General features: G+C 36.6%; 1 protein-coding gene across 1 annotated transcript in view; it reads right to left on the bottom strand.

Annotated features, from left to right (window-relative positions):
- ZBBX (zinc finger B-box domain containing) overlaps window positions 1-20,676 on the bottom strand; it is a 111,777-nt gene extending 91,101 nt beyond the window's left edge. Inside the window, exons 1-5 of the mRNA XM_082625499.1 lie at window positions 20,641-20,676; window positions 13,425-13,541; window positions 9,290-9,403; window positions 6,564-6,654; window positions 225-273 (exon numbers count right to left, since the gene is read on the bottom strand). Of these exons, the coding sequence (XP_082481625.1) occupies window positions 225-273; window positions 6,564-6,654; window positions 9,290-9,403; window positions 13,425-13,492 (322 nt within the window). The 5' untranslated portion in view covers window positions 13,493-13,541; window positions 20,641-20,676. The remainder of the gene's footprint in view (window positions 1-224; window positions 274-6,563; window positions 6,655-9,289; window positions 9,404-13,424; window positions 13,542-20,640) is intronic.
- Window positions 20,677-22,988: the final 2,312 nt, after the last annotated feature.

Raw genomic sequence — 22,988 nt, 5'->3', positions numbered from 1 at the left:
ATTATGATCATATCCTAAGTTGATGTTTGACATAAAATAAGCACCCCTCCCCAAAATACAGACAAAATATATTTTGAGTATCAAAGATAAAGAGTCACCATTTTTGGGTTTAGAATCTTTATGCTGCATGAACAGTTCTAGCACTTAAATTTTCTATGTAATTCAAATGTAAAAAAAAGAAATTATACCTTCAGCATCTAATAATACAATGGTAAACTGTTTACCTTGAAGCTGCTCCTTCAGTAATTTTAATTTCACTTTTCCAGCAGAAAGCTGTATTAATAAAATAGATATTGTATGTCAGGTATACAAACTCAAATAAAGTTTAAGTTACTAATAAAAATATTATAAAGCCATAACATTTTGGTACATCTTGAACAAAACAAACATTTTGAAAGAATAATATGAGATCTTTAATGCATATATAGGAATTTTAATTAAATCAAGAGAAAATTCATAAAAGAAAAATATATTTTGGAAATATATATAAACCAGTTTTTTTAAAAAAACATGTCACAAATTATCTTTAAACAAAAATTACATATCACCATGAAATGATTTTAGGAAAGCACTAGCATTCAAATATTGTAAAGGCTCAGTAAGCCTTTTCTATCTCTGATCTTTCTGAAACACACAAAGCCTAATATTTGTGTAGACTGAATCTAAGCTGAATTCTGACTAAGCTATTCTGCTCACATAACTGTAGAAGCTAATATTATTATCTTAATTGCCCAAATTAGAGAACCACATGTTTAAGTGTCATAGGCATAACCTTCAAATATATTATTTGTGATCCCTGACTTTCCCAAGTTGTAGCCAAAAAAATTGAGTAAGTAACAATTATGGATAGGTATTTCAAATAAATGATCACTTAAAATCCTTGGATCTTAAGAGCTTAAGAAACGAAACAGACTCGCCAATTGCACATACTTGCCTTGGTCTTATTAAAACCAACATCTGAAGTACACAGACATTCACGGAGCATGGCGCACACTTACACACACACTGTCGATTCATGCCTCATTTTCAATTTTCTGTTTTCATGCTCAATTGCCCAATTTGTACATAAGAATATGAGAATAATGGTTGCCTCTATGTCTATGGTTGTACCAACTGCAGTCATCTTTGAAAATTTAGGCCTAATTATTTTCAGTGAATCTAGTGGCTTTGCTTCAAAAGGGCATTTGTTTGTTCCCATTCTTTAAGGAGCTGCTCAGATGCTATGTGCCAAACACAGCAGACAAGAAAATAGAATTGAAATAATCAGTTTTTATGTGAACCACACTTTTATTTTTAAACTGGCAGTGTTGTACAAGTTGCAGGTAATTTAATCCTATTTTTTATAACCAAATTATGCAATACTATTACCTTAATGATACATCTGAATTGCAACATGATCTATGTGTTTATAGGCTACCTGGGCAGAATGCATATACCAAAGCAAAATGAATTCATTATTAGGGACATGTTATACTTTGTTCTTGTTATTGTGAATAATATTTTTCTGCTCTATGAATATAGCCATATTTACTTCCAATGAATCAAACTGCATACAAATATTTCAATGAACAAACTGCTAGCTTACTATTTTTAGGCAAATAGAATTTCCTCCTATATCTGATTTTTATCTGTTGGGGAAAGAGATGAGGGTGGAGTAGGGTTGGACCAGGGATACACACACACACAGGCAAACACCATAAAGATATATGGATATGGATATGCATATGTGTGTATATATAAAACACCAGGAATTCAATATACTGAAGCCTATACCTTATTAACCCACTTATGACTCCACCAGGAGATGCTGAAGGGGTCTTATCAGGAGTCAGGGCAGCTTAGTGTCTCTACCACACAGATATATCATCTGGGCCCTTGGGGTCAGACTATGTTGTATTCATCGGCCTCGCTGGCATTCACAAATGCCTCCATCCTGCCACTAATGTCCTAATCCACCGTGCTGGGCCCACACTCCTTCCACAAGCCACCTTTTCAATATCCTCATTCTCAATCCAATTAGCTACTCAACCTTTGCCATTCTCCACTACTTGTCCTTCCGTCCAGGCTGCTCTGCCCTTCCATGAAGCCCTTATTAAAGAGTCCTTTAACTATCTTATGTCTTAAAAATTTCCTTAAAATATCTCTTCCAAAAGTTCACAGTAACTGGACCCACCTTTCCTCACACACAACCTTCTCCACAGAACTCTCCAGAGGAAAGAGCTCCATTTCTACCCCCTTTCACTCACCAGGAGAGAAGGAAAATGTTCTCCCTGTTTGTTCCCCAGTGCTGCTTCCAGAATACTCTTCCGCTCTCACCATTAGGCGAAGTTGCCTCTACTGAAGGTCCCCACCATCCACTTACTGCCTTTATCAATACCCAGGATCCTCTTCCACCTGAAACCTCAGCAGTCTGTTCAGTATTTCTCTCCAGCACATTTCTGGGTAATGATCGTGGAGACTTTACTGTCCATGTTCACCTGACATCCTGATGCTGAAAACCCTCCGACATGCTGACTACTATGAACATCTAAGTGCCTCCTCAGCCACCTGACCATGATGACCAAACCTTAGACCTAAGCAGCAATCTGAATGGTTATACTTTCAAAATCCCAAACTCAGAGTTTCTCAGTGCAAACCGCAATCTCCTTACCTCCTTCCTCTTAGACCTCCCATTATCTACCAACCATTGTGATGAAACAATAGCAACTGGCTCCCCTACAAATCCATGCTGAATAAGCCCCGTGGGCTCTTACGGCTCTTCAGCAATCCATTCATTCATTTGCTACTAAACCTCAAACATGATTCTCACATGATTTGGCTACTCCAAATCTTCTCCATTCCAAAAAACTCAGATCCACTCCATTTCCTTTCCTTAATCTGAACAGATGATCTTGCCTTCAAATTTACTAAGAATGTCAAGGTCTTCCTCTTATTATTTTTCCATAGCTTCCTGCCTCACCACCTGTCAAAAACAACCTCTAAAAATGTACCTTTACTGCCACTTGTTTTCTCTTCCATTTTTCTTGTCTCAGAGAAAATGTGCCCTCCTTCCCTTGGTCAGGCCCTCCTCAAGGAGCTACCTCTTCAAAGCCCTCAGCAACTGGCACCTCTCTCATTTGAATCTTCAATCTTTCTTCCACTAGTGAATCTATCCCTCAGCTACAAATTGGCTCACATCTTCCCCCTGATTCTATATATATATATATATATATATATATATATATACACAGTATTTATATATATAGTATTTGTTTATATATTTTTGTATTATATATATAAAGTCTCCTTGATTCTATTAAAGCCTTCAGAGATCACCCTCTGTTCTCACGTTTACTGAAACTTTAGCCTTTACTCATTGCCACCTGCCTTTCTTTTTCAACCACTTGAAATATATTTTTACATCTGATAACAATCCAACCATCAAATCAAATATATTGCTTTTAAAAATTCTCATTCTCCATAAATAAACATTTTAATGTGATTTTCAGTTAATATTACAATTGGTTTCATACATATTTTCTCACACCTTGCTCAAAACTCTGTGAAGTAGTCAGCAAGTACTGTTATGCATGTTTACAAATATGGTAACAGTAGCCCAAGAAAGGTTACATCATTTGTCTAAAATCACAAAGCTCATGAGATGAGTCAGGATTTTAATCTATATAGTCTAGCAAAGGGTTTCTTGTTCTTGGTACCACTGACATTTTAGGCCAAATAATTCTTTGTTGTGGGGTCTGCCCAGTGCATTGTAGAATGTTCAGCGGCACCCCTGGCTTGTAGCCACTACACACCATTAGCCAAAAAAAATCCCTCTCAGTGGTGATAACTAAAAATGTGTCCAGACATTGCCAAATGTGTTCTGGGGGACAAAATTGCCCCCGGTTGAGAAACACTGCTAAAACTAAACCCAACTTTTTCATTACGAATACATCAATCAAGGTTGACTTCTCCATTTTTTTTCTAAAAATGTTCTCCTTTACTTTCATCTCCTATGAAATTACATTACTTTGACTCTATTTCTCCCATTATTTCTCTTCTCAGGCTCCCTTTACTGGAGAGCTGGCAAATTATCTTAGAACTAGCCTGAAAGCCTGCATTTCAAATCTTGGCCCTGACCCTTGACGTGAGCAAGTTATTTAACTTTTTTGATGTTAACTTACTTCATTTGTGGAACTGGAAAAAATAACAACTGCCTCTTAAGAGTGATATAAGCACTTAATGAGATATAACAGGAAAAGCACTGTTGACTGGTATAAAACAGATAGTGAATAAATATTCAAGTTCTCTTTGCCTCCATATTCTCTGGGCTTTATCCTTCATACCTGCCCTTTATCCTTTACATCTTTCTTATCCTTTTTATAAATTCTTAGGGAGCACATTTACTCTCTCAGCTTCAACTAACACATGAGAATGCAAACAAAACTCTAAAATCTTTGAAATTTGCTAAGAGAGTAGAACTTAAATGTTTTTATTAAAAAAAAACAAGGTAAATATGGATGTGTTAATTAACTCGATAGAGGGAATTCACTCACAATGTATATGTATATCAAATCATCGTGTTGTACACTTTAAATATCTTACAATTTTACTTGCCAATTATACAATAAAGCTGGGAAAAGAAAGTAAGAGAAGGAGGGTAGAAGGGAGGGAGAGAAGGAGGAAGCCAACTATCTAGCTCTAAATCTAAACGCCAGAACTTTTTTTTCCAGCTCCTTTATTTATTCTATCTCCTAAGCAATTCATCCTGGAATATCAGTTATATATTTGACTTCTTCTTTTCCTTTCTCACTGTTTTGGGTCCATGTTTCCTTTATATTTCTTCTGCTACGTTCTCATTCAGACTCTTCTCATCTGACCTTTTAATAGACTTGTAAATAGTCTCTCTGCTTCTATATCAGTGGCCTCCAAAGTAGCATGTATGCATGCCTGAGGGAGCTCAGAAAAGATCAAAGAGAAGAAAAGAAGCATCTATTCATGTTTATATCATCTTTGATTAATTTCCATATTTTGTTTTACAATGAACATGACATATTAGTAAATTAGTATGTATATAAATAAATTATATTTATAAGCAAATAAAAAATTCATGGATAGAAAGTCCATGCTCAAAATATATTCTTTATTGCAGTGGTACATGATCAAAAGAGTTTGAATATCATTTGCTCTATACTCGACTTATATAAACTTCAAATGCACTGGATATTAACAAGATCAACCATCATACATCATTACCTTAAACTTGCTACTCTCCTGCTTCAAAGTTGTCAGGGAATTCTGTTCACCCAGTGAAAAAGTCAACACTCCTGAGTCTGGTATTCAGGCCTCCTACCCTCCTGCCCTATCTTATTTCTACTCCCACATTCTGTAACTCCCCAACCCCCCATGCTTTCATCCTCAATTATGAGGTTTATGGGAATGGGCATTATGACTTATTCATCACTTTTCCTTACAAATATATCTAGTACACTCTCAAATACTTGTAGAGCTAAACTATTATTTCCCAAGCACAAATGATTCATACACTACGTGGCAAAAATTACATAGTGATTTTTCCTATAAATATTTTCATATGTGCATAATCTTTTACATTAGGTAAGGATATTCTTGAGAACAAGGATAACTCACTATAAGACAAAGAAGGCACTTAATAAAGTCTACTGAATAAATAAATCAATAATCACAAAGAGTCAGCACTTTTAATATATTATATTTACAACAACATCTAAAGTATGGAACACTGTCTCAGAAAGATAATGAAAAACGCAAAGTGGATTATAAAACTTTTAATGCAAAAATTAAAGAAACATGTCTCAGTAAGAGAATGACACTAAAGAATAAAATGCCTTTTCTAAGCCAAAAAGGTTAGAAGTCCCAAGATGTCTGTAGATGCCAACTGACCCAATGAAAGTTTAATAATAGGCATATAAAAAAGAAAAAGCTATATAAGTTAAAACTTACAAAGTCACAGATTTTCTACTAAAGAATACAGAAGCAAAACAGTTTTCTTTACATAAGGACACTCATTTGCCTTTAACCTTAAATATTATGTAATGTTATATTTTACAATACACAGTAAAGATAAAGCAATTCTATAGCTGGGAAATTTTAAAGCATTTTCCCTTGGGTATCTTCACATATAGAATCAACAGTTTATGAATAATTATTATTCAAGCAGAACATAAATACATTAAATAAATGTGATATAATAAAAAGGCAGAAAAAAGTCTGTCCTTTGTTTTATCAAATAATTTCGCTTTCACCTTAATATAGAACTACATAGTTCTATTTCACATACTTAAAACCAGAACTGAATGGAAAAATTCAGTTTAGAAAATTCACCTGAAAATGAATTTTTAAAAATCACCTTTCAGATGAAAAACAAAAACATATCTGAATAGTGAAAGTTGCATATTAGCCCATAAAATATAATTGAAATCCAATAACATGCAAAGTTGTTAAAACAAGAATAGGAGTTTCTTAAGTATGGAAGGGAATGCAAGATCTGAAAAAATAATTTATATCTTCTCAGCAAACTGCCTAAGAATCAAATGGTATTTTCTTACCTTAATAACATTTCCTTTATTTTGTGACATCATGCATGATTGATTACCCAATCTGCCCACTTGTCCAGATTTCCAGTGACATCCACTTGACCTTCAATATATATGAACAGAAGACAAAATGTAATTACTAAATATATTTCTCCTTTTAATGAAAACAAATATATTTTCCCTGTTTCAGAAAATGGAAATTCAGTTGTTACCATTTAACAGACCACCACAAAATGAAAATGAAATATCAATAATGCCACAATATCCTCAGTAATTCTAAAATATAGCTCTACTACATTTGGAACTTTTGAGAAGAAATGAATAAAAGTGAAATGTCCAAACATAGATGAAGAATTTCATTTTTTAGACATTTACAATGACTAAAGATAGCTTTACTGATTTATAGGAAATTTTACAGATTGTCATGCAGTTTTAAAAGCTAAGTGTTCACAAATGTAAAGAGAAAAAGGAAGCAAAACAAGACCTCCCCAAATTCAGCAGATCTACTATGTGATGAATTCCTTATTAAGACTTCAAATTAGCTCCCACAGCAAAAGGTACCAGAACTTGCAAAGAAGGCAAACTGTTTCGTTTTACAGTTTTCAAAGCGCTTTTATTTCAGCCTCACAAAATCTTTTGAAGTCAACAGAGCAGGGAGGCCAATTCCCATTTTAAACAATAATGAGAGAAAAACTTGCCCAAAGCCACAGAAATAATAAATCATAAAACCAAGATTGGAAAACCGGACTTTCCATCTTCCTGACCAGTGACTGGCAGGTTCTCATTCTGGCTGTGACATTTACTATCTGTGTGACCTTAGAAAGGCATTTAACTATTCTGAAAACCCAGTCAATCTTTAGAACATTTTTGAAAACATCTAGAAAAGGTTCCTCAACTAATGAAAACTTACTCGTGGGGGCTGATTTCAGGAACTCTGATTCACAGATATATTCATGATCCACTGAGAAGCCTAAACTAAATCCAAATTAGTGAAGGTTTAAAAAAATAAAAGGGCTTCCCTGGTGGCGCAGTGGTTGAGAGTCCACCTACTGATGCAGGGGACACAGGTTCGTGCCCCAGTCCGGGAAGATCCCACATGCTGCGGAGCACCTAGGCCCGTGAGCCATGGCCGCTGAGCCTGCGCGTCCCGCGCCTGTGCTCCGCAACGGGAGAGGCCACAACAGTGAGAGGCTCGCATACCGCAAAAAAAATAAATAAATAAATAAGAAAAAGAAAGAAAAGGAAAAACCAAAAAAACACAATAAAAAAAGAGAACTGGCCATTGGATCATTAGGATAAGAGCAGCAAGATATAAAATAAACTTTGTCACCTGGGATGTACTACATTGAGATGACTTTGATTAAACCAATACTCTGGTTATTAGAAAGGTTGTGTGTATAGCTCATGAATACTTTTTCAAAGAGTTAATCTCTAAAGATAAACATTACTAAAACTATAATAAACCTTTGAATTTTCTTTAATGGTTCAGAGGGTACTTTATAGATATTTGATAATCATCATTTTGAATACTAAACAAAAGCAAATTTAATACACAAAGAGTCTGGTAATATTTAGTACCACCAAAAGCATATGAAATATGCCCACTCATTCTCTGTAGGAGAAAGTTATACACTTTTGAAGCCTATTTGAAAGAAGTTCTCCAATGTCTACCAAAATGTAAACTGCCATATACTTTGACCTAAAATTACATGGGTGGAAATTTATCCCATAGATACTCTTATATAACTAAGCAAAAATATATGTAGAAACATATTCATGGCAGCATATATAATCACAAAATACTGAAAACTTAATAAAGATATGAAACGTAAATGCTATTATAGCCACACAAAGAAATACTAGGCAGCCACTAAAAGAATGAGATCACTGTGCACTGACGTGGCAAGAGCACTAAGATATATCAAGTAGAAAAGTTGAATGTGACTCCATCCACAGACTTTTATAGATGAACTCATTTGAAAAATGTAAAAGACATCTCAGATACAAACCTACACACACACACATTCAAACACTTATATATACATAGGCTTGTACAGAGACAAGAAATTTGTGGGAAGAAACATTTTAATTGTTAAAAGTGATACTACAAAATGGGCTGGAAGTCAGCCTAAAGTGAAGAAGAGATAATTTTCATTATATAACTATCAGTTATACTTGATTTTAATTATATTTATGTATTATTTTTACAACAAAGCAAAATGCTCAGTAAAATTAGTACAGATATACAAGCATAATGAGAAGTCTCATTAATAAAATTTCAGCTAAAGCACATTTGCTAAAAATATTTCAAACATATGTGAGGGTCTGAATGATTCTATCTATATGCATGTTAACCCCTGCCCCCCAAGTCTTTTAATAAATAAAAATGCCCTACACATAAACTGGCAATCTCTTATTGATGGCAATTTTATGGGAGCAAAGGGCAAGTTCTGCATTGCTGTCCTCAACATTCCAGACTATAACTGGTTCAGAAGAGGAATGTAAGAAGAGAAATAAGAACATGTAAGACCAAATAAGTTTCAGAGGAAAGGGACACAAATAGAAAAAGTAGGGGAAATTTAATATTGCTTGTTCATCAGAGAAAGCCAGAAATGATTCATTCAGGACGGATAGTCATTGGAATGACAATAATATGTAAAATAGTTCTTGACATAAGGACTTCAGTTTATAATAAAATTCATTTTATTCCTCTAAAATCCTCTAAAAATGTCACCCACCCTCTTTCTTCCTTTTCTTTGCTCCTTGTTGCTTGGAATTCTCGTAGTTTTTTTTCCACCTCTTTGTTCTCCAACTCTAACTGCACTTTCTCCATTCTCAGTTCTTGAGCATTTCTGAAAAAGATTTAAATGCAAAATGTTCATTTGGGGTAAACAAACAAACCCCCCAAAAAGAAAAATAAAAGGCAAAATAAGTTTATATTATGGTTTGCCCTTAATTAAAATTATGAATAATAAATATGTGAAAAACTATTTTAACTACTTCCTTTGTAGTCTTTGAAATATGGTTTCTAAAGTTAGCATTTGCCTTCAATTAATATTCTCCTGAAGCAAGGTATCGCTTCAAATCTTAGACTTTTGTTTTATTACATTGTTAGAGGTCTCAAATCATAATTCATGTTATACATGAGCTATGTCTTTATATATGTACAGATATCCATGACACACAAATAGAAAATAAAATAAAAATTATTTTCTAATTTTCATACTGTCTTTAAAGGATTCAGGTATTAATACTTTGAATCATAGTGTTTAAAATAACTGTTCTGTATGGGCAGAATACACATTTTTGCTAAATTAATCATCTTGGAAAACTTCGATAAATTTCTACCTTTATGCCATGTATCTATAATACTAAAAGAGAAAGAGAGAGAGAGAAAGAGAGAGAAGGGCCTGCTTGGAGCCTACTAGGAAGAAAACACCTATCAAGTGTTTTGGAACAGGAGCCATCAAAGGGATAAATGGGAACTGAGCCAAGCACCACCTATTGTTTCCACTGAAGGAAAGCAATAAGAAGAAAAGTTTCTGAGGGCAAGGTAGAGCCCCCTTACAGATTCCTGTACAAGAGCTTTTGTAATAATATCTGAAGTTCATCAAGCTTTTGACACAAGCTATTTTCTTCATTCTACAATTCTGGTCCCTTGTCAGCATTAGTCACTGAGTCTCTCTTTCATAGAAGTAAACCAACCTAGTTCTCTAGCTTTCATTCTCTATCATGAGCTTAAATCTCTTCCTTCGTTATTTCATTAGTGTCTTATTAAAATCAAGTAGTGTGGGCTACTTGGGTATGTGTGCCATGGCAAGGAACCAAAATAAGAATAATGAAGATAAGAGACGGAAATAATTGAGAGGGGGTGAGCAATCCACCAAAGAGCAAGCAGGCCAAAGATATGTCCCCAAGTGGACAGTCCAGGAAGATTTATGGAAAGTGACAGGAGGCGAAAACTGTCTAGAGCATTCAGAAAAGCTGGTGAAGATATTGAGAGAGAGAGGCATTATTTTCATTATATCTGTTCCACAAGGAGTAATTCAGCCCCTATTACAAACAAGCACTGTCATAAGTGATAGGATGTGAGACCCAATGGAGTTTCCATTATAGAAAGGAATGTAGACAAGCATGAAGGTAATTGAAGTATAGTATAATGGTGTTTTCATTGGAGAGGTACAGGAAGATACCTGAGCACACAGAAAGGGCATATACCCAGCCCCTGGGGCCGTAGGAACAGTACCTGGTGGAAGTGAAGACTAAGCTGAGTTCCAAGGGATGAAAGGACTTAGCCAGTCAAAGGGAAGTGGTGAGAGCAGTGTTCCAGGAAGAAAGAAAAGTGTGGGTACAAGTAGAAGAGAGTGATGTGTGAGTCCAGGAACTAGAAGTTCCATGTGCCCAGGCATTAAGTGCAGGATGGGGAGAGTGGCAAGAATTGGAACTGCTGAGGTGGACAGTGGCCAGATTATGAAGAGTTGTGTGGGCCATGATGAGGAATTGGGATTTGTATTCTATGAGCAATAAGAATTTGTAAAGATTTTAAGAGAATTGAGACTTGATAATACTTTCACTTTAGAAAGATCACTCTGGCTGTATAATGGAATATTAATCAGAGGGTGTAAGGCTGAGTGCAAGGCAGCCAGGTAGGAGACTATCTCAGTAATCCTAATAACAGAGAGACTGTGCTGGTCTGACTGGACAGAGACAGTGGAGAGAAAAATGGGAACATTTGAGAAATATAAGAAAATAGACTTAACTGAACTTGGAGACTGACCAGAAGTAGGTGACTGACCAAGGAAGGGACAAGGAAGGAACCTGAGGTAATCCCAAGAGCAACCAAGAGGGCAGTGATGCCATTTCCTGAACTAATTCACTCTGGGGTGGGCTGGGGACACAGTTCAGGATTAGTGGCTCAAAGTCTCAGTGGCCCACAACACTTTCCACATGGCCTCCAGAGGAAGAGTTCAAAAGCACACATGTGATTCTGTCACTTGTTTGCTTATAAAACTTTTGATGTTTTGAAAGTCCCCACTACGGTAGAGGAAGGGGGTGCGACTGAAGAAAAGCAACTGGCCTACTGACCAAGTGGTCAAGTTGATGGTGCAATTCCATGGGTCTGGAGCAAGACAAAAGATTCTTCCTGGAGACATCCTTAGACACAGAGCCAGAAGGGCAACTAAAGTTGATCCCACAGGGACTGTGTCAACACAACAAATCCAAGAGGCAGAAACAGCCCACAGAAATGGTGTGGAGGTTGGAAAAGAGTAGAGAGGAATTGGAGAACACCAAAACATAAGACAACATTAAGACAATTGTTGAGACAATTGTCAAATAAGAAAGACTTGGAACAAGGAAAGGGCAAGAAAAGAAACTCCAGAGTAATTACCATAAAATGGGTGTTCTCGCCCTAGTTTCTATGGGTTGTGGTTCATGGATAGACCAGGGAGACATGCAGGCCAGGGAACAGTGATTCCCCTCATCTCCAAGATAAATCCCAAACTCCTTAGTGTGGCATACAAGTTAATTTATTAGCTACATGACTTGCCATTCTCACCAATTTTGTTCTATAAATCTTAGTGAACTGGATATGTCTGAAAGTCCCCAGACTACGTGTCTGTGTGCCTTTGAACAAGTTTCACCCAGTAACTACTCAACTAACTGCATCTTTCAGGCAAAGCTTGGAGACCTCCTCACCCCTGGCCTAGCAGTTTGGGCCATGTTCTCATAGCTACCTGTGCTTTAATATCACACCATGTTTCACACTACTTTGTAAATGTAATTTTACTTATTCACATCCTCCACAAGCTACCTGAGGGCAAAGATTGTGACTTTCTTCTTTTGTACCCATTGTTCCTTAGCACAGTGTATAGACTATGTGTACTTAACAAATGTTTGTTGGATGAATGTTTATAGGTATATACACACAGACTTAAAACTTATCACCAAAATGCATTGTCCCTTCTCTTTTTGCATTAAAAAAGTAAAAGTGGTGATACTAGCAATTGGATAGCTCCCCTCCCTACCAAAAACTAGTAAACCTAATAATGATAATGCCATATAAATTTTTCCAGTTGACAAAATGCTTTTCCACACAGTATCTCGAAAGTAAAGGGAGAATTAGGAAAGCTATGAAGACACTGAGTAACCACAGGACTATTTATCTGGATCAGGGAACTCAGAAACTAAAATTAAACATTGACAGTCTGCCCCCAACCCATGATGGCTGGCCCTGAATCATATTTGAGAGGAAGGCCTTAGGAATTCCCAGTGGCTCTAGATGATCTCAAAGGGAAATGATAATATTGAACCTTCTGGTACCCCTACCATGTCCTGAAATTTCTAGGATACCCAGAATTGCTTGACTCAGGCCGAATGCATCTCCAAAGCAACCTACGACAGAAGGTACCTGTCCTGGGAAAGGTGAATTCAACATAAAGTCCTTTAACAATGCAAAGTGCAAAGGTAGTTAGTGATTTCTATTCCCTGTTTAAAGGTCTCGTCTCTCACTTTAACAGTCTCCCTAAATTTCAATTTCTTTCAGTTTCTTCAGGGTGATTCTTTTCTAATTTTGTAGAAGTGTTACAAAAATATTTGTAACTTTCTGTTGTATTGCTTCAATAGTTGATGAACCCAATTTGCATAGATTCTTGTGTCATAAGTATTTTTAGTCCTCATTTTTAAACCATTATAGATTTATAATATTTCAAACCTACTCTCTTAAAATAGAACAATGTGAAGAAAATGGAGATGAGAATTCACAAAATTTTATCTCAACTCTAAACAGCCTCATATGAAAAGAATACTTTAAATTATAAAATACAGAAACTTTAGCAACTATTCTATTTAAGTACTAAACACATATGCACTTACTTATATTTTAGCTTTAAAGAATTTCCAGGTTTTCCCCATGGAAGAACCACAAAATCTTTGGTGTTCATGATTAATGTCTTAGTATTGTCTAAAAATTATCGTGATTTGTGAAAACTTCTGAAAAAGTAACAAAGGCAAAAGAATTATGTCAACATAAAGTGGTTAACGTTACAAATTTGAAAATACATATAACTCAGGAAAATTTTTAAACAAGAAAACATTATGAGGGAAAAAAGCGAATCAATGGTTAAACAACAAGAAATTATAAATGATAAATGCATTGTGTTATACAAATATTTATATGCTAATATAGTTATAACTATAACATATCTGATGGAACTAAAATTTTACCAATAATTATATAGCAAAAGACTGTGGAAACTGAAAGTGAAGAATGAATTCCTTAAGACAAATAGAGCACATATTCTGGCTCTTTCTATGATTAAGATGATAACAATATATATCAGGTATTTGTTCCCAGCCAAAAATAATATCCAAAGCTAGGTAGGCAGTGAAAAGAACCTTAGAAACACAATACAAACTTGAAAACCTTTTTTTTTACATATACAGTAATGTAAAATGAGAATTAAGGTATGCAATAATTACCCAAAGGCATTCAAGTATACTCATTTATCAAAGAAAAATTTAATGATGCTCTTTGCCTAAGATCAAAAATTAGAATATTTTGAAAGAATTTTTCAACAAGAAATGAAACAAAAAAGATTTTTTGCCTAACTCCAAGTTAGCCAGAAAATTAAATTATTCAGAACACCCTATTTCCTGAGTATCCCAATTACTCACGGTTCTATAATAATTTACTCAGTAATGTTGAACTGCTGAATCACATGCACAACTATTAGATTTTTATATGAATAAAAATTTCCAAACACACTTAAATATGAGGCAATATAATAGAGTCCATAGTCATAAATGCCCAAACCATTTGATACCGTCATTTTATATATGTGCTCCCATGTGCTCATAACCCCTATAAATATTTATTAAGGCTCTGCTATATGCACAGCACTGTACTGAGAGACATGAAGGAGTCAAGGCCCAAGGAGATCTGTTCTCTGGGCTCAAATAGTGTAGAGTCAAATAGGGCATATAAGACCTATATACAAAGCCATAAAACAACGTAGGAATTACAAAGGCTATAAAACTTACAGATATAAGAGGGGAGCAAAAGAAGAGAATTCAAGCTGGCTAGCATTTAAAGTGGGGCTTTAAGGTGAAGGGGGGCTAATATATATAAAGATATGGATGGGATGAACTTTCCTCACTGCTAGAAGAAAACAGCTCTTGAATGGAGGGGGAAAAGTAGGTGTAAACTTGGAAATGTAGGCTGAGGCCCAATAATGGGTGACGTTAAATCCCAAGTTAAAGCATTTGGAATGTGTTCTGTAGCTAATGAGAATCACTGAAACTTTTAGAAGGAAGAACAGGAAATAAGCCTAGAAGGTATGCTCAAAGACTTAAGCAGAGAAGACATCAGAACAGGAGTAATCAAGTGTTAAGTCTACTGTGACATTAAAGTCAACACAATCGAATGAATCGAATCTCTGGGAGATTATTTTACAATTCCAATGATGCAACCACTGATCAAAACATTTTTGGAATGCCTCTTTTGAGACTGTCTGCAGAGTCCATCATATATCCAACAAACACACAAATCCACTTTGCTATACCTCATTCAAAACTAAAAATGATGGTGGCCAGCAGAAGCAACTACTTTGTTCACTCAAATCTAGTTTCAAATTACTCTACCTCCAGAAATCAGATTTAGCCTGAAAGGGTAGATGTTTAATTCCTTAGAGGAAATTCTAAGGGAATTTATTCTCTGAAGAGAATCCCATAATGGAATTATACATAATAATTTTATACTGTAAGTAATGTAATGGCTGCATCATAGGACAAAGTATATTTGTGCCTTCAATCAACAGTTATTTAGCTGCTCCTTTGTGAGCCCTATTGTGGGTACTGAAGTCACAATGGTAAATAAGACATGGTGTCTTCCCTCAAAGGACTCACAGTCAAGGGGAAATAAAGACAATACCGTGAGACATTCTGAAAGAAGAAAGTACTTAGGAGAGACGTCTAAGTCAGATTCATTTCTCAACCACCAAGTCCTGTCTCTCAAAGCCAAAATCAGTGTCAAAGATGCCACAGGAATGAAAAACAAAATTTGGTTTGCTTCTGCCCCTTCTTTGTAGGTAAAACCTTCGTCTCATTTCTATCAGAGACTACAAAAGGCACCTTTTAAAAACTTCTAGGACATAGAGTAACAGAGAGTCTATGTATCCCTTTTTGATCTAAATCAGGAAATCCAACAGCTGGACACTCATCTACTGTCAGTTAAGTTTTTCTTGAAAAGTTCCATAATGTTATCATTACCATTATCATCAAAAAGTAAAATAAAAGAATCCCCAAAGTTAATATGTCTGATTAATTAAAATAACTTAAATTGCCTTAACTTCATTTATGCATTGAGGTATACAATTTTAAAGCTGAACTGACACACAAGGACTGAAATGAATGAAAGAAAAATCTGTAAATTTCATTAGGATGAGATGATTCAGATTTATAGCTCTGCTGATAATGTGATTTAGCCAATAAATAGCCTTATTCAGGGGGTATTTCACTTCACTGAATGCAATTAGTAAGGCTTCTTCTCAATTAAATGTTTTATCAAGCCACAAACAAAGGCCAATTTTCTTGCATGAAGAAAAAAAGGAAGATTATAATTGTGAGTCATGCTCTTCTGCCTGTTTCTTTTCCTGAAACCAACAGAGAATTAGTCACCGTTCTTGGGACAGCAAGGATATAACAATGTCAGCAGGAAGAATAGCAAGGCACAAAACTTTAGTCACTTAATGGAACCATGGAAATACAGATATACTCTCTGTCATGCAAACCTCATAATTCCATGTGTCCTTGATCAATAAATTTTTTCTTATAATTGAATACCAAAAGTTCAGTAGTTATTTGGAAAATTTGCTAGTTACCTGATTTATTAGACTGCATCATTTTTGTCCCCAGCCTTCTTCTTCCCCAGACACATACACACAATATGACCCAGAACTGCCCATGACGGTTTGAATGATCCTTCTACATAAGTTCCCATTTTGGGAAAGCAACCCAAGCATCAAGGCCTGCCGCAACAGAATGGAAACAAGGAATTTATGCTCTATAAATCTAGAAACTCAGAGTATTCAAGAGCTGCCCTAGACTCAGAGAATTTACCATCACACCATTGGCAGAATGGGATATTTGGGAAACCACTGTTTTCATATAACTGAAAACTTATCTAAGGTTAGTTGATTCTTCTAACAACCCAGATCATCTTAGAGCTGAAAACTTAAAAGCCAATAAATAAGGATTTTTCTTTACTTTAGCACATATTTTCAAGGGGTCTAATAAGCAAGATTTGGGGGATGGGTATTTACCATAGTACTTAGAAGTCAAAGGCCTAACCAAGAAAAGTTAAATGAAAATGAATTTAATTAAAAATAAATTAATAAAAGAATTTTAACAGTTTCTCTGCCTGATATAATCCTTATTTTAAATATATATGTGTATATATATATATTTTTTTAATCTAAGGAAAGGACTAATCTAATGACACATGGTCCTTAGCATAACATCTTATGCTTGAGTGCCCTACTAAATAAATATATGTCATTTTCTCCTACCATAGACCCTGAAAGTAAATCAGAGATTAACATCCAGTCTGCATTCAATCTTTCAACCAACCAAAATATTTGATAATTAAACACTGCTTCAGGGCACTAAATGGTACCCAAGTCACCCACTTTTTACCTTCTATGTGCCAGTTCCCTTAAGAACAACTGAAAAAGTTTGGCTTTAAATATCAAGGGGCAAGATATCCTTTTAAGATAATTTCCAACTAAAAATGATAAGTAGTTCCATGGAGAATAACAATGAAATATTACTCAGCCCTGAAAAAGGATGAAATAAGGCCATTTGTAGCAACATGGATCGACATAGAGATTATCATACTAAGTGAAGTAAGTCAGAGAAAGACAAATACCACATGATACTGCTTATATGTGGAATCTAAAAAAATGACACAAATGAACTTATTTACAAAACAGAAATAGACTCACAGACATTGAAAACAAACTTGCATTTACCAAAGGAGAAAGGGTGGGGGAAGGGATAAATTAGGAGTTTGGGATTAAAGTATACACACTACTATATACAAAATAGATAACCAACAAGGACCTACTATATAGCACAGGGAACTATACTCAATATCTTGTAATAACCTATAATCGAAAAGAATATATATATACATATATATATAACTGAATTACTTTGCTGTACACCTGAAACCAATAAAACATTTTAAATGAACTATATTTCAATAAAAATTGTTTTAAATAAAATAAAAATGATAGGTGATATTAAAAGATGCTGGGTTTAAGTTCAGAAGATCTTTGTGTCAGAGGGTCTCTGAGCTTCAGTTTGTTTATCCAGTATAAAAAGGTAGGGATCTCCCCCTCCCTAATTTGCAGAATACTGAAAAAAAGGTCTCTGATTCGTGGCCTATAAAGGGCTTCAGAGAGTTCAGGGTTAGAGAAGGGGGCAGCCTTAGAAACTACCTTGAGAAGCAAATGAGAGGAGCATCAAGGCTCTGCTTTACCCACAGCTGCCCTGATTTCATCTATTTTTACATAATGAGCCTCTGGGTCAGACTTAAGAAACTCTTCTAGAGCTTAAAAAAGTTTGAAAGGCACAATAATAAAGTAATATATAATTATTATTCTGTATCAACTAAAAACTTTATATGATTATAAAAAAATACAAGTTTTAGGGCCTTCCCTGGTGACGCAGTAGTTGAGAGTCCACCTGCCGATGCAGGGGACACGGGTTTGTGCCCCGGTCCGGGAAGATCCCACATGCCGCGCAGCGGCTGGGCCAGTGAGCCATGGCCGCTGAGCCTGCGCGTCCAGAGCCTGTGCTCCACAACGGGAGAGGCCACAGCAGTGAGAGGCCCGCATACCGCAAAATATATATATATATATATATATATATATATATATATATATATACACACAAGTTTTAAATTTATAAATCATACCTTTTAGAAACCTAAGTCCTTTTATATATTTATAGTTTATTTCTCCCATCCATTCTCATACAATCTACTGTTATCCTAGGTGCTCTCTTGTGAATATTTTAGGCATGGGAAAATTAAGGCACCCATCCAAGATTGGTGGCAAAGCCAGAAATTACAATTTTATTCTCAGTCCTGTTAGCTCCTCTTAGGATTTAAAACCTAAATTGTTCTACATACTTAAAATAACTAATTCATATCATTCAGATTCTCCCCCCCTTTCATACTCTTAACCTATCATAAAAAGGAAATTTAGAGTAAGAACTGTTTTACCAAAACTATTTTCTAAATTTTACAGCAATTTATTTAAACACCATTGAAACCCTTTTGAGTGTCAGATTGCTCTGAATTTTGCCTCTGAATAGTTCCCCCTAAACACAGGAAAAAAAATACCCAGCACTCAGCTTGGTACTTAAGATTCTCCATTATCCATTATGCCTTATGCTTTATTTTCCACGTCTCAGCTCACCAAGCTTTATTCTATTCAGGGCCCAGTTCAAAGGCCACCTCTACCATGAAGGTTTCTTCCATCAGAAACGAGCTTCTCTCCTTTAAGGACATAATGTGTATTACACTCACTTGCTACTATATTCTGTCTTGTGTTATTTTTGCTGCTTTGATTATATAGATGTTATTTCCCCAAGTATGGCAGATATTTGAGGGTAGTCCTACCATTGATCTTTGAATCCCTAGCAATTAGTAGAGTATCTACACATAGTGTACTGTCAATAATAATGTGCTAGGTTTTAGTATTTAATATTTTTCTACTGCTTTGAATTTACTGTATAATCAACTCCATGAAAAAAAATTTAAAACAAACACACCCTCTTTCCCAATTCAACAAATCTTTTTGTTTTCTTTTTTCCATGTGCCAGGTATCAGGTTAAGCACTGAGGAACAAGGTGAACCAGACAGGTACAGTACTAACCCTCACTAAACTTACACTCTGGTGAAGGAAGTAGGAAAAAATTTAAAAGCAAATAAAATAATTGTAGGAAGTATTAAATGTTTTGAAGGAAATAAAGGACCGAGATTCTTTCAAATAATTAATTTGTAATACAACTGGCAATATTATGGGAGGTCAGGGCAGACCTCTAGTAGCCTCTAAGATAAGGTGCTAGAGGGAAGTAGAGGTGTGTGCGTTGTGTGTTTTCTCACCTTCCATAAGCATACAGTTTACATAGTTTTAATCCTGGGTAGGCATCAACTTTATAGGATTTTTTTTAATGAGTCTTGATAACTCCACAAATAAAAAATACATAACTGAACCTATACAGTATATCTAAGCTTCTCTAATGCTGATGGGAGGAAGAATAAAAAACTTCCACAGCTTCAGATTTCTCAGGAATATGGCACCCCTCACCGTGACCTTTAGGGAGGAGTGGACTTCTAGAATGAAGTGTATGCATGTGGCCGCCCAGGCAGAAAGAAGGCTACAAAAGAAGGTGTGATAATAGTTTGTCAGGGAACCAAATTTTTCAAATAAGACTCAAAAAGACTTCATTCGAGGGTTTCCCTGGTGGCGCAGTGGTTGAGGGTCCGCCTGCCGATGCAGGGGACGCAGGTTCGTGTCCCGGTCTGAGAGGATCCCACATGCCGCGGAGCAGCTGGGCCCGTGAGCCACGGCCGCTGAGCCTGCGCGTCCGGAGCCTGTGCTCCGCAACGGGAGAGGCCACAACAGTGAGAGGCCCACGTACCTCAAAAAAAAGACTTCATTCGAAAAGGCTGGGTTGTAGAAAGGGTACAAGTGATGTTACGAAGGCCCGGGCTTCACTGTTTAGGGTGCACCCTCGTTCATGTCTCCATTAGCATCAAGGGCTGGGAAGTCTTTGCTTTGGAAAAAAAGAAGACTCCCAACTCCGGGAGTCTAGGCCGCTTCCTGCAGCCCGCGGGCCTGGTACTGTGTCGGGCACAAGCCAGGAGCTCAACAAACACCCGCTGGGCCGGCGCCCCCAGCTCCCCTGGGGCCCAGTCTCCTTTCCCGCCTTCCGGCCCGCTCCCCGCACCACCCAGACCCGGCGTGCTGCCCGCTACGCCGACTGCGAGGCCCGCCGCCACCGCAGCCAGCCGACCCACCTGGAGCCCGGAGACTTGTGCGTCGCCGTCGTCCGCCGCAGCGAGCTGCCTGGAGCTTCCGCCTTGGTCTCCTTGGTTACCGCGTTACCTCGGTACCCATAGCAACCAGAAGGCTTGGTACTGCGGCTCTCGGCCCGCAGAGGGAGCAAGGGAGCCCTGCAGAGAAGCAGGAAGAGGGAGAGGAGAAGAGAAAGAAAGGGCAGGTGCCGGAAGCTTTGTGCTGGAGTGGGTAACACTTGGCTAACACTTACTGAGCCCCTACCATATTTCAGAAAGTTTGAATAACAACCCAAAATTACAAAGCTAGCAAATGGCAGACGCAAGAAGAATTAACTCAAGTAGTTCAGAAGTCCCACATACATACTGTTCAGTCAGTCACTCATCAAAGGTCACAATAGGCAAAGTCAGGACTAGAATCTAAGTCTTTGACAAGCCTAGAACTCTCTTTTCCTTATATCAAATACAGGACGCATGGGGGTATGTGAGTTTAAGAGTTGAGAGAGAGAGAGAGATAAGGGGGGGGGGCAGAGAGAGAATATCAACTCACACTTCTCCAACTTTTCCAGAGTGTCACCTGTGGTGAACTTATTTTTGGCTTCCTAAATATGCTGTAGTTTTTAATGTCTGTTTATATATATGCTGCAAGTAGGATGTCTCGTTGGTTCTGCAGTCAGTCAAAAAAAATTCTATGCTTCTCCACACTGAATCTATCTTGTTACTGGACTAATAATCTCAAGTATTATAGTTAAGACACTAACTCTTGCACCACTGCTTTCCACATTAATGTGCCTGCCAATATTCATTTAAGAACACATCAAATATTTTCCATTGGCAGTCAGCTATATAAGAGTATAACCAGCATGGATAAGAAAAGACAATGATAGTCATGTGGCTATGACTGGGCTTTGAAATGAAGGCAGACCTGAGTTTGAGTCCTGGTCCTGCCACAACTCACCTACTATGCGACCTTGGGGAAGCTGTAAGACCCAGTTTAATTGATTAAATGAGGTAAGGATACGTTTAGTTCACACATGGTGTAACATGGAAGAGTAAATGAAACAATGTATGGTAAGTCTTTGGCACTAAGCCAGGCCAACAGTATGTGCTAAATATTTGAAAAATATGGTGGTTTTGAGGCTATGGTGGTTATCTTACTGTTCATGGTATAAATTCACCAAGTCTTTCCTTTAAATCTCATACAATGACAACTTTCAAGTGGATGTGTAATACTACTAGAAGTTTCTTGTGCAAGACTGTGTTTCTCAGACAGCTGTGCTCTTTGAATGATCAGGAATGGTATTTCCAGTATGCATCCCTTGATTCATTTATTCAACAAATATTTATTGAGAGTCCACTGTTCCAGGTTCCAAAAATACTGCAGTGAAGAAAACATAGCCCCTCCTGCTGTCCATCTTATAATTTTACTGCCAGCAGAAAGACAATAAACAAACATATAATTATAGGTCAGGGGCTTTGAAGAATAAGGATCAAGAAATAGAAAATAATTGAGCCCAAATTTAGGTTAGATGGTCAGAGAGGTCTCTGAATGCAGGGATAGAGGAAGACATGGGGCAGTCAGAGCAAGGAACTTTCCAGACAGAGGGAACAGTAAACAAACTTCAATTCTGACTCAATCAAGAGCAGTATGTTGCATAAAAACTCTGATCACTTCTGTACAGTACTTTTTTTGCTTCAAAAAAGAATTTTTACAATGCATTGACTGGTGCAATAGAAAATTAAACTCATAAAAATATTGTATAAATTATTCTGGCACTTTTCAGAAGCCTTAAATGGACATTATCATACTTATATTTAGGGAAATATCTTAGTTTATGCATACTTATGCAAAACAAAGCAGAGCCAAAAAATAATCCCATGCCAAGTTACATATTAAAGTGAAAAATATGAAGTGCTTGTTTTTCAAGACCATGATTAGTGACAAAATGAAATGAAACATGTAGAAACAGTAACACCTCTAGAGATAAAATATCCTTTCTGCTGAAGCAGAATGCATTTAACTGGCACACCAGCAATTGTGCAAACAGGTTACCACGTCTGTATCAGGAGGACAGTATTCCTGAGAGCTTGGGCAAATCCATGCTTCATTGTGTCAGTCTGAAGACAAGATCTGAATGCAAGTTTTCTGAACTAGAAATTCAATTTAAAGAGATAAAAATTAACCATGAAGAAATTGAGAGCACAGACTTACTGAATTCAAAAACATAACTTCAAGGTCATGCTTAAAAAGACACATTCCTTCTCTCTCTCTCTCTCTCTCTCTCTCTCTCTCTCTCTCTCTCTCTCTCTCACACACACACACACACACACACACTTCCATTAAGCAAGCC

Source organism: Mesoplodon mirus, assembly GCF_964341445.2.
Source record: "Mesoplodon mirus genome assembly, chromosome: 6".
Lineage (NCBI taxonomy): Eukaryota > Metazoa > Chordata > Mammalia > Artiodactyla > Ziphiidae > Mesoplodon > Mesoplodon mirus.
This window is presented reverse-complemented; position numbering and strand designations above follow the sequence as displayed.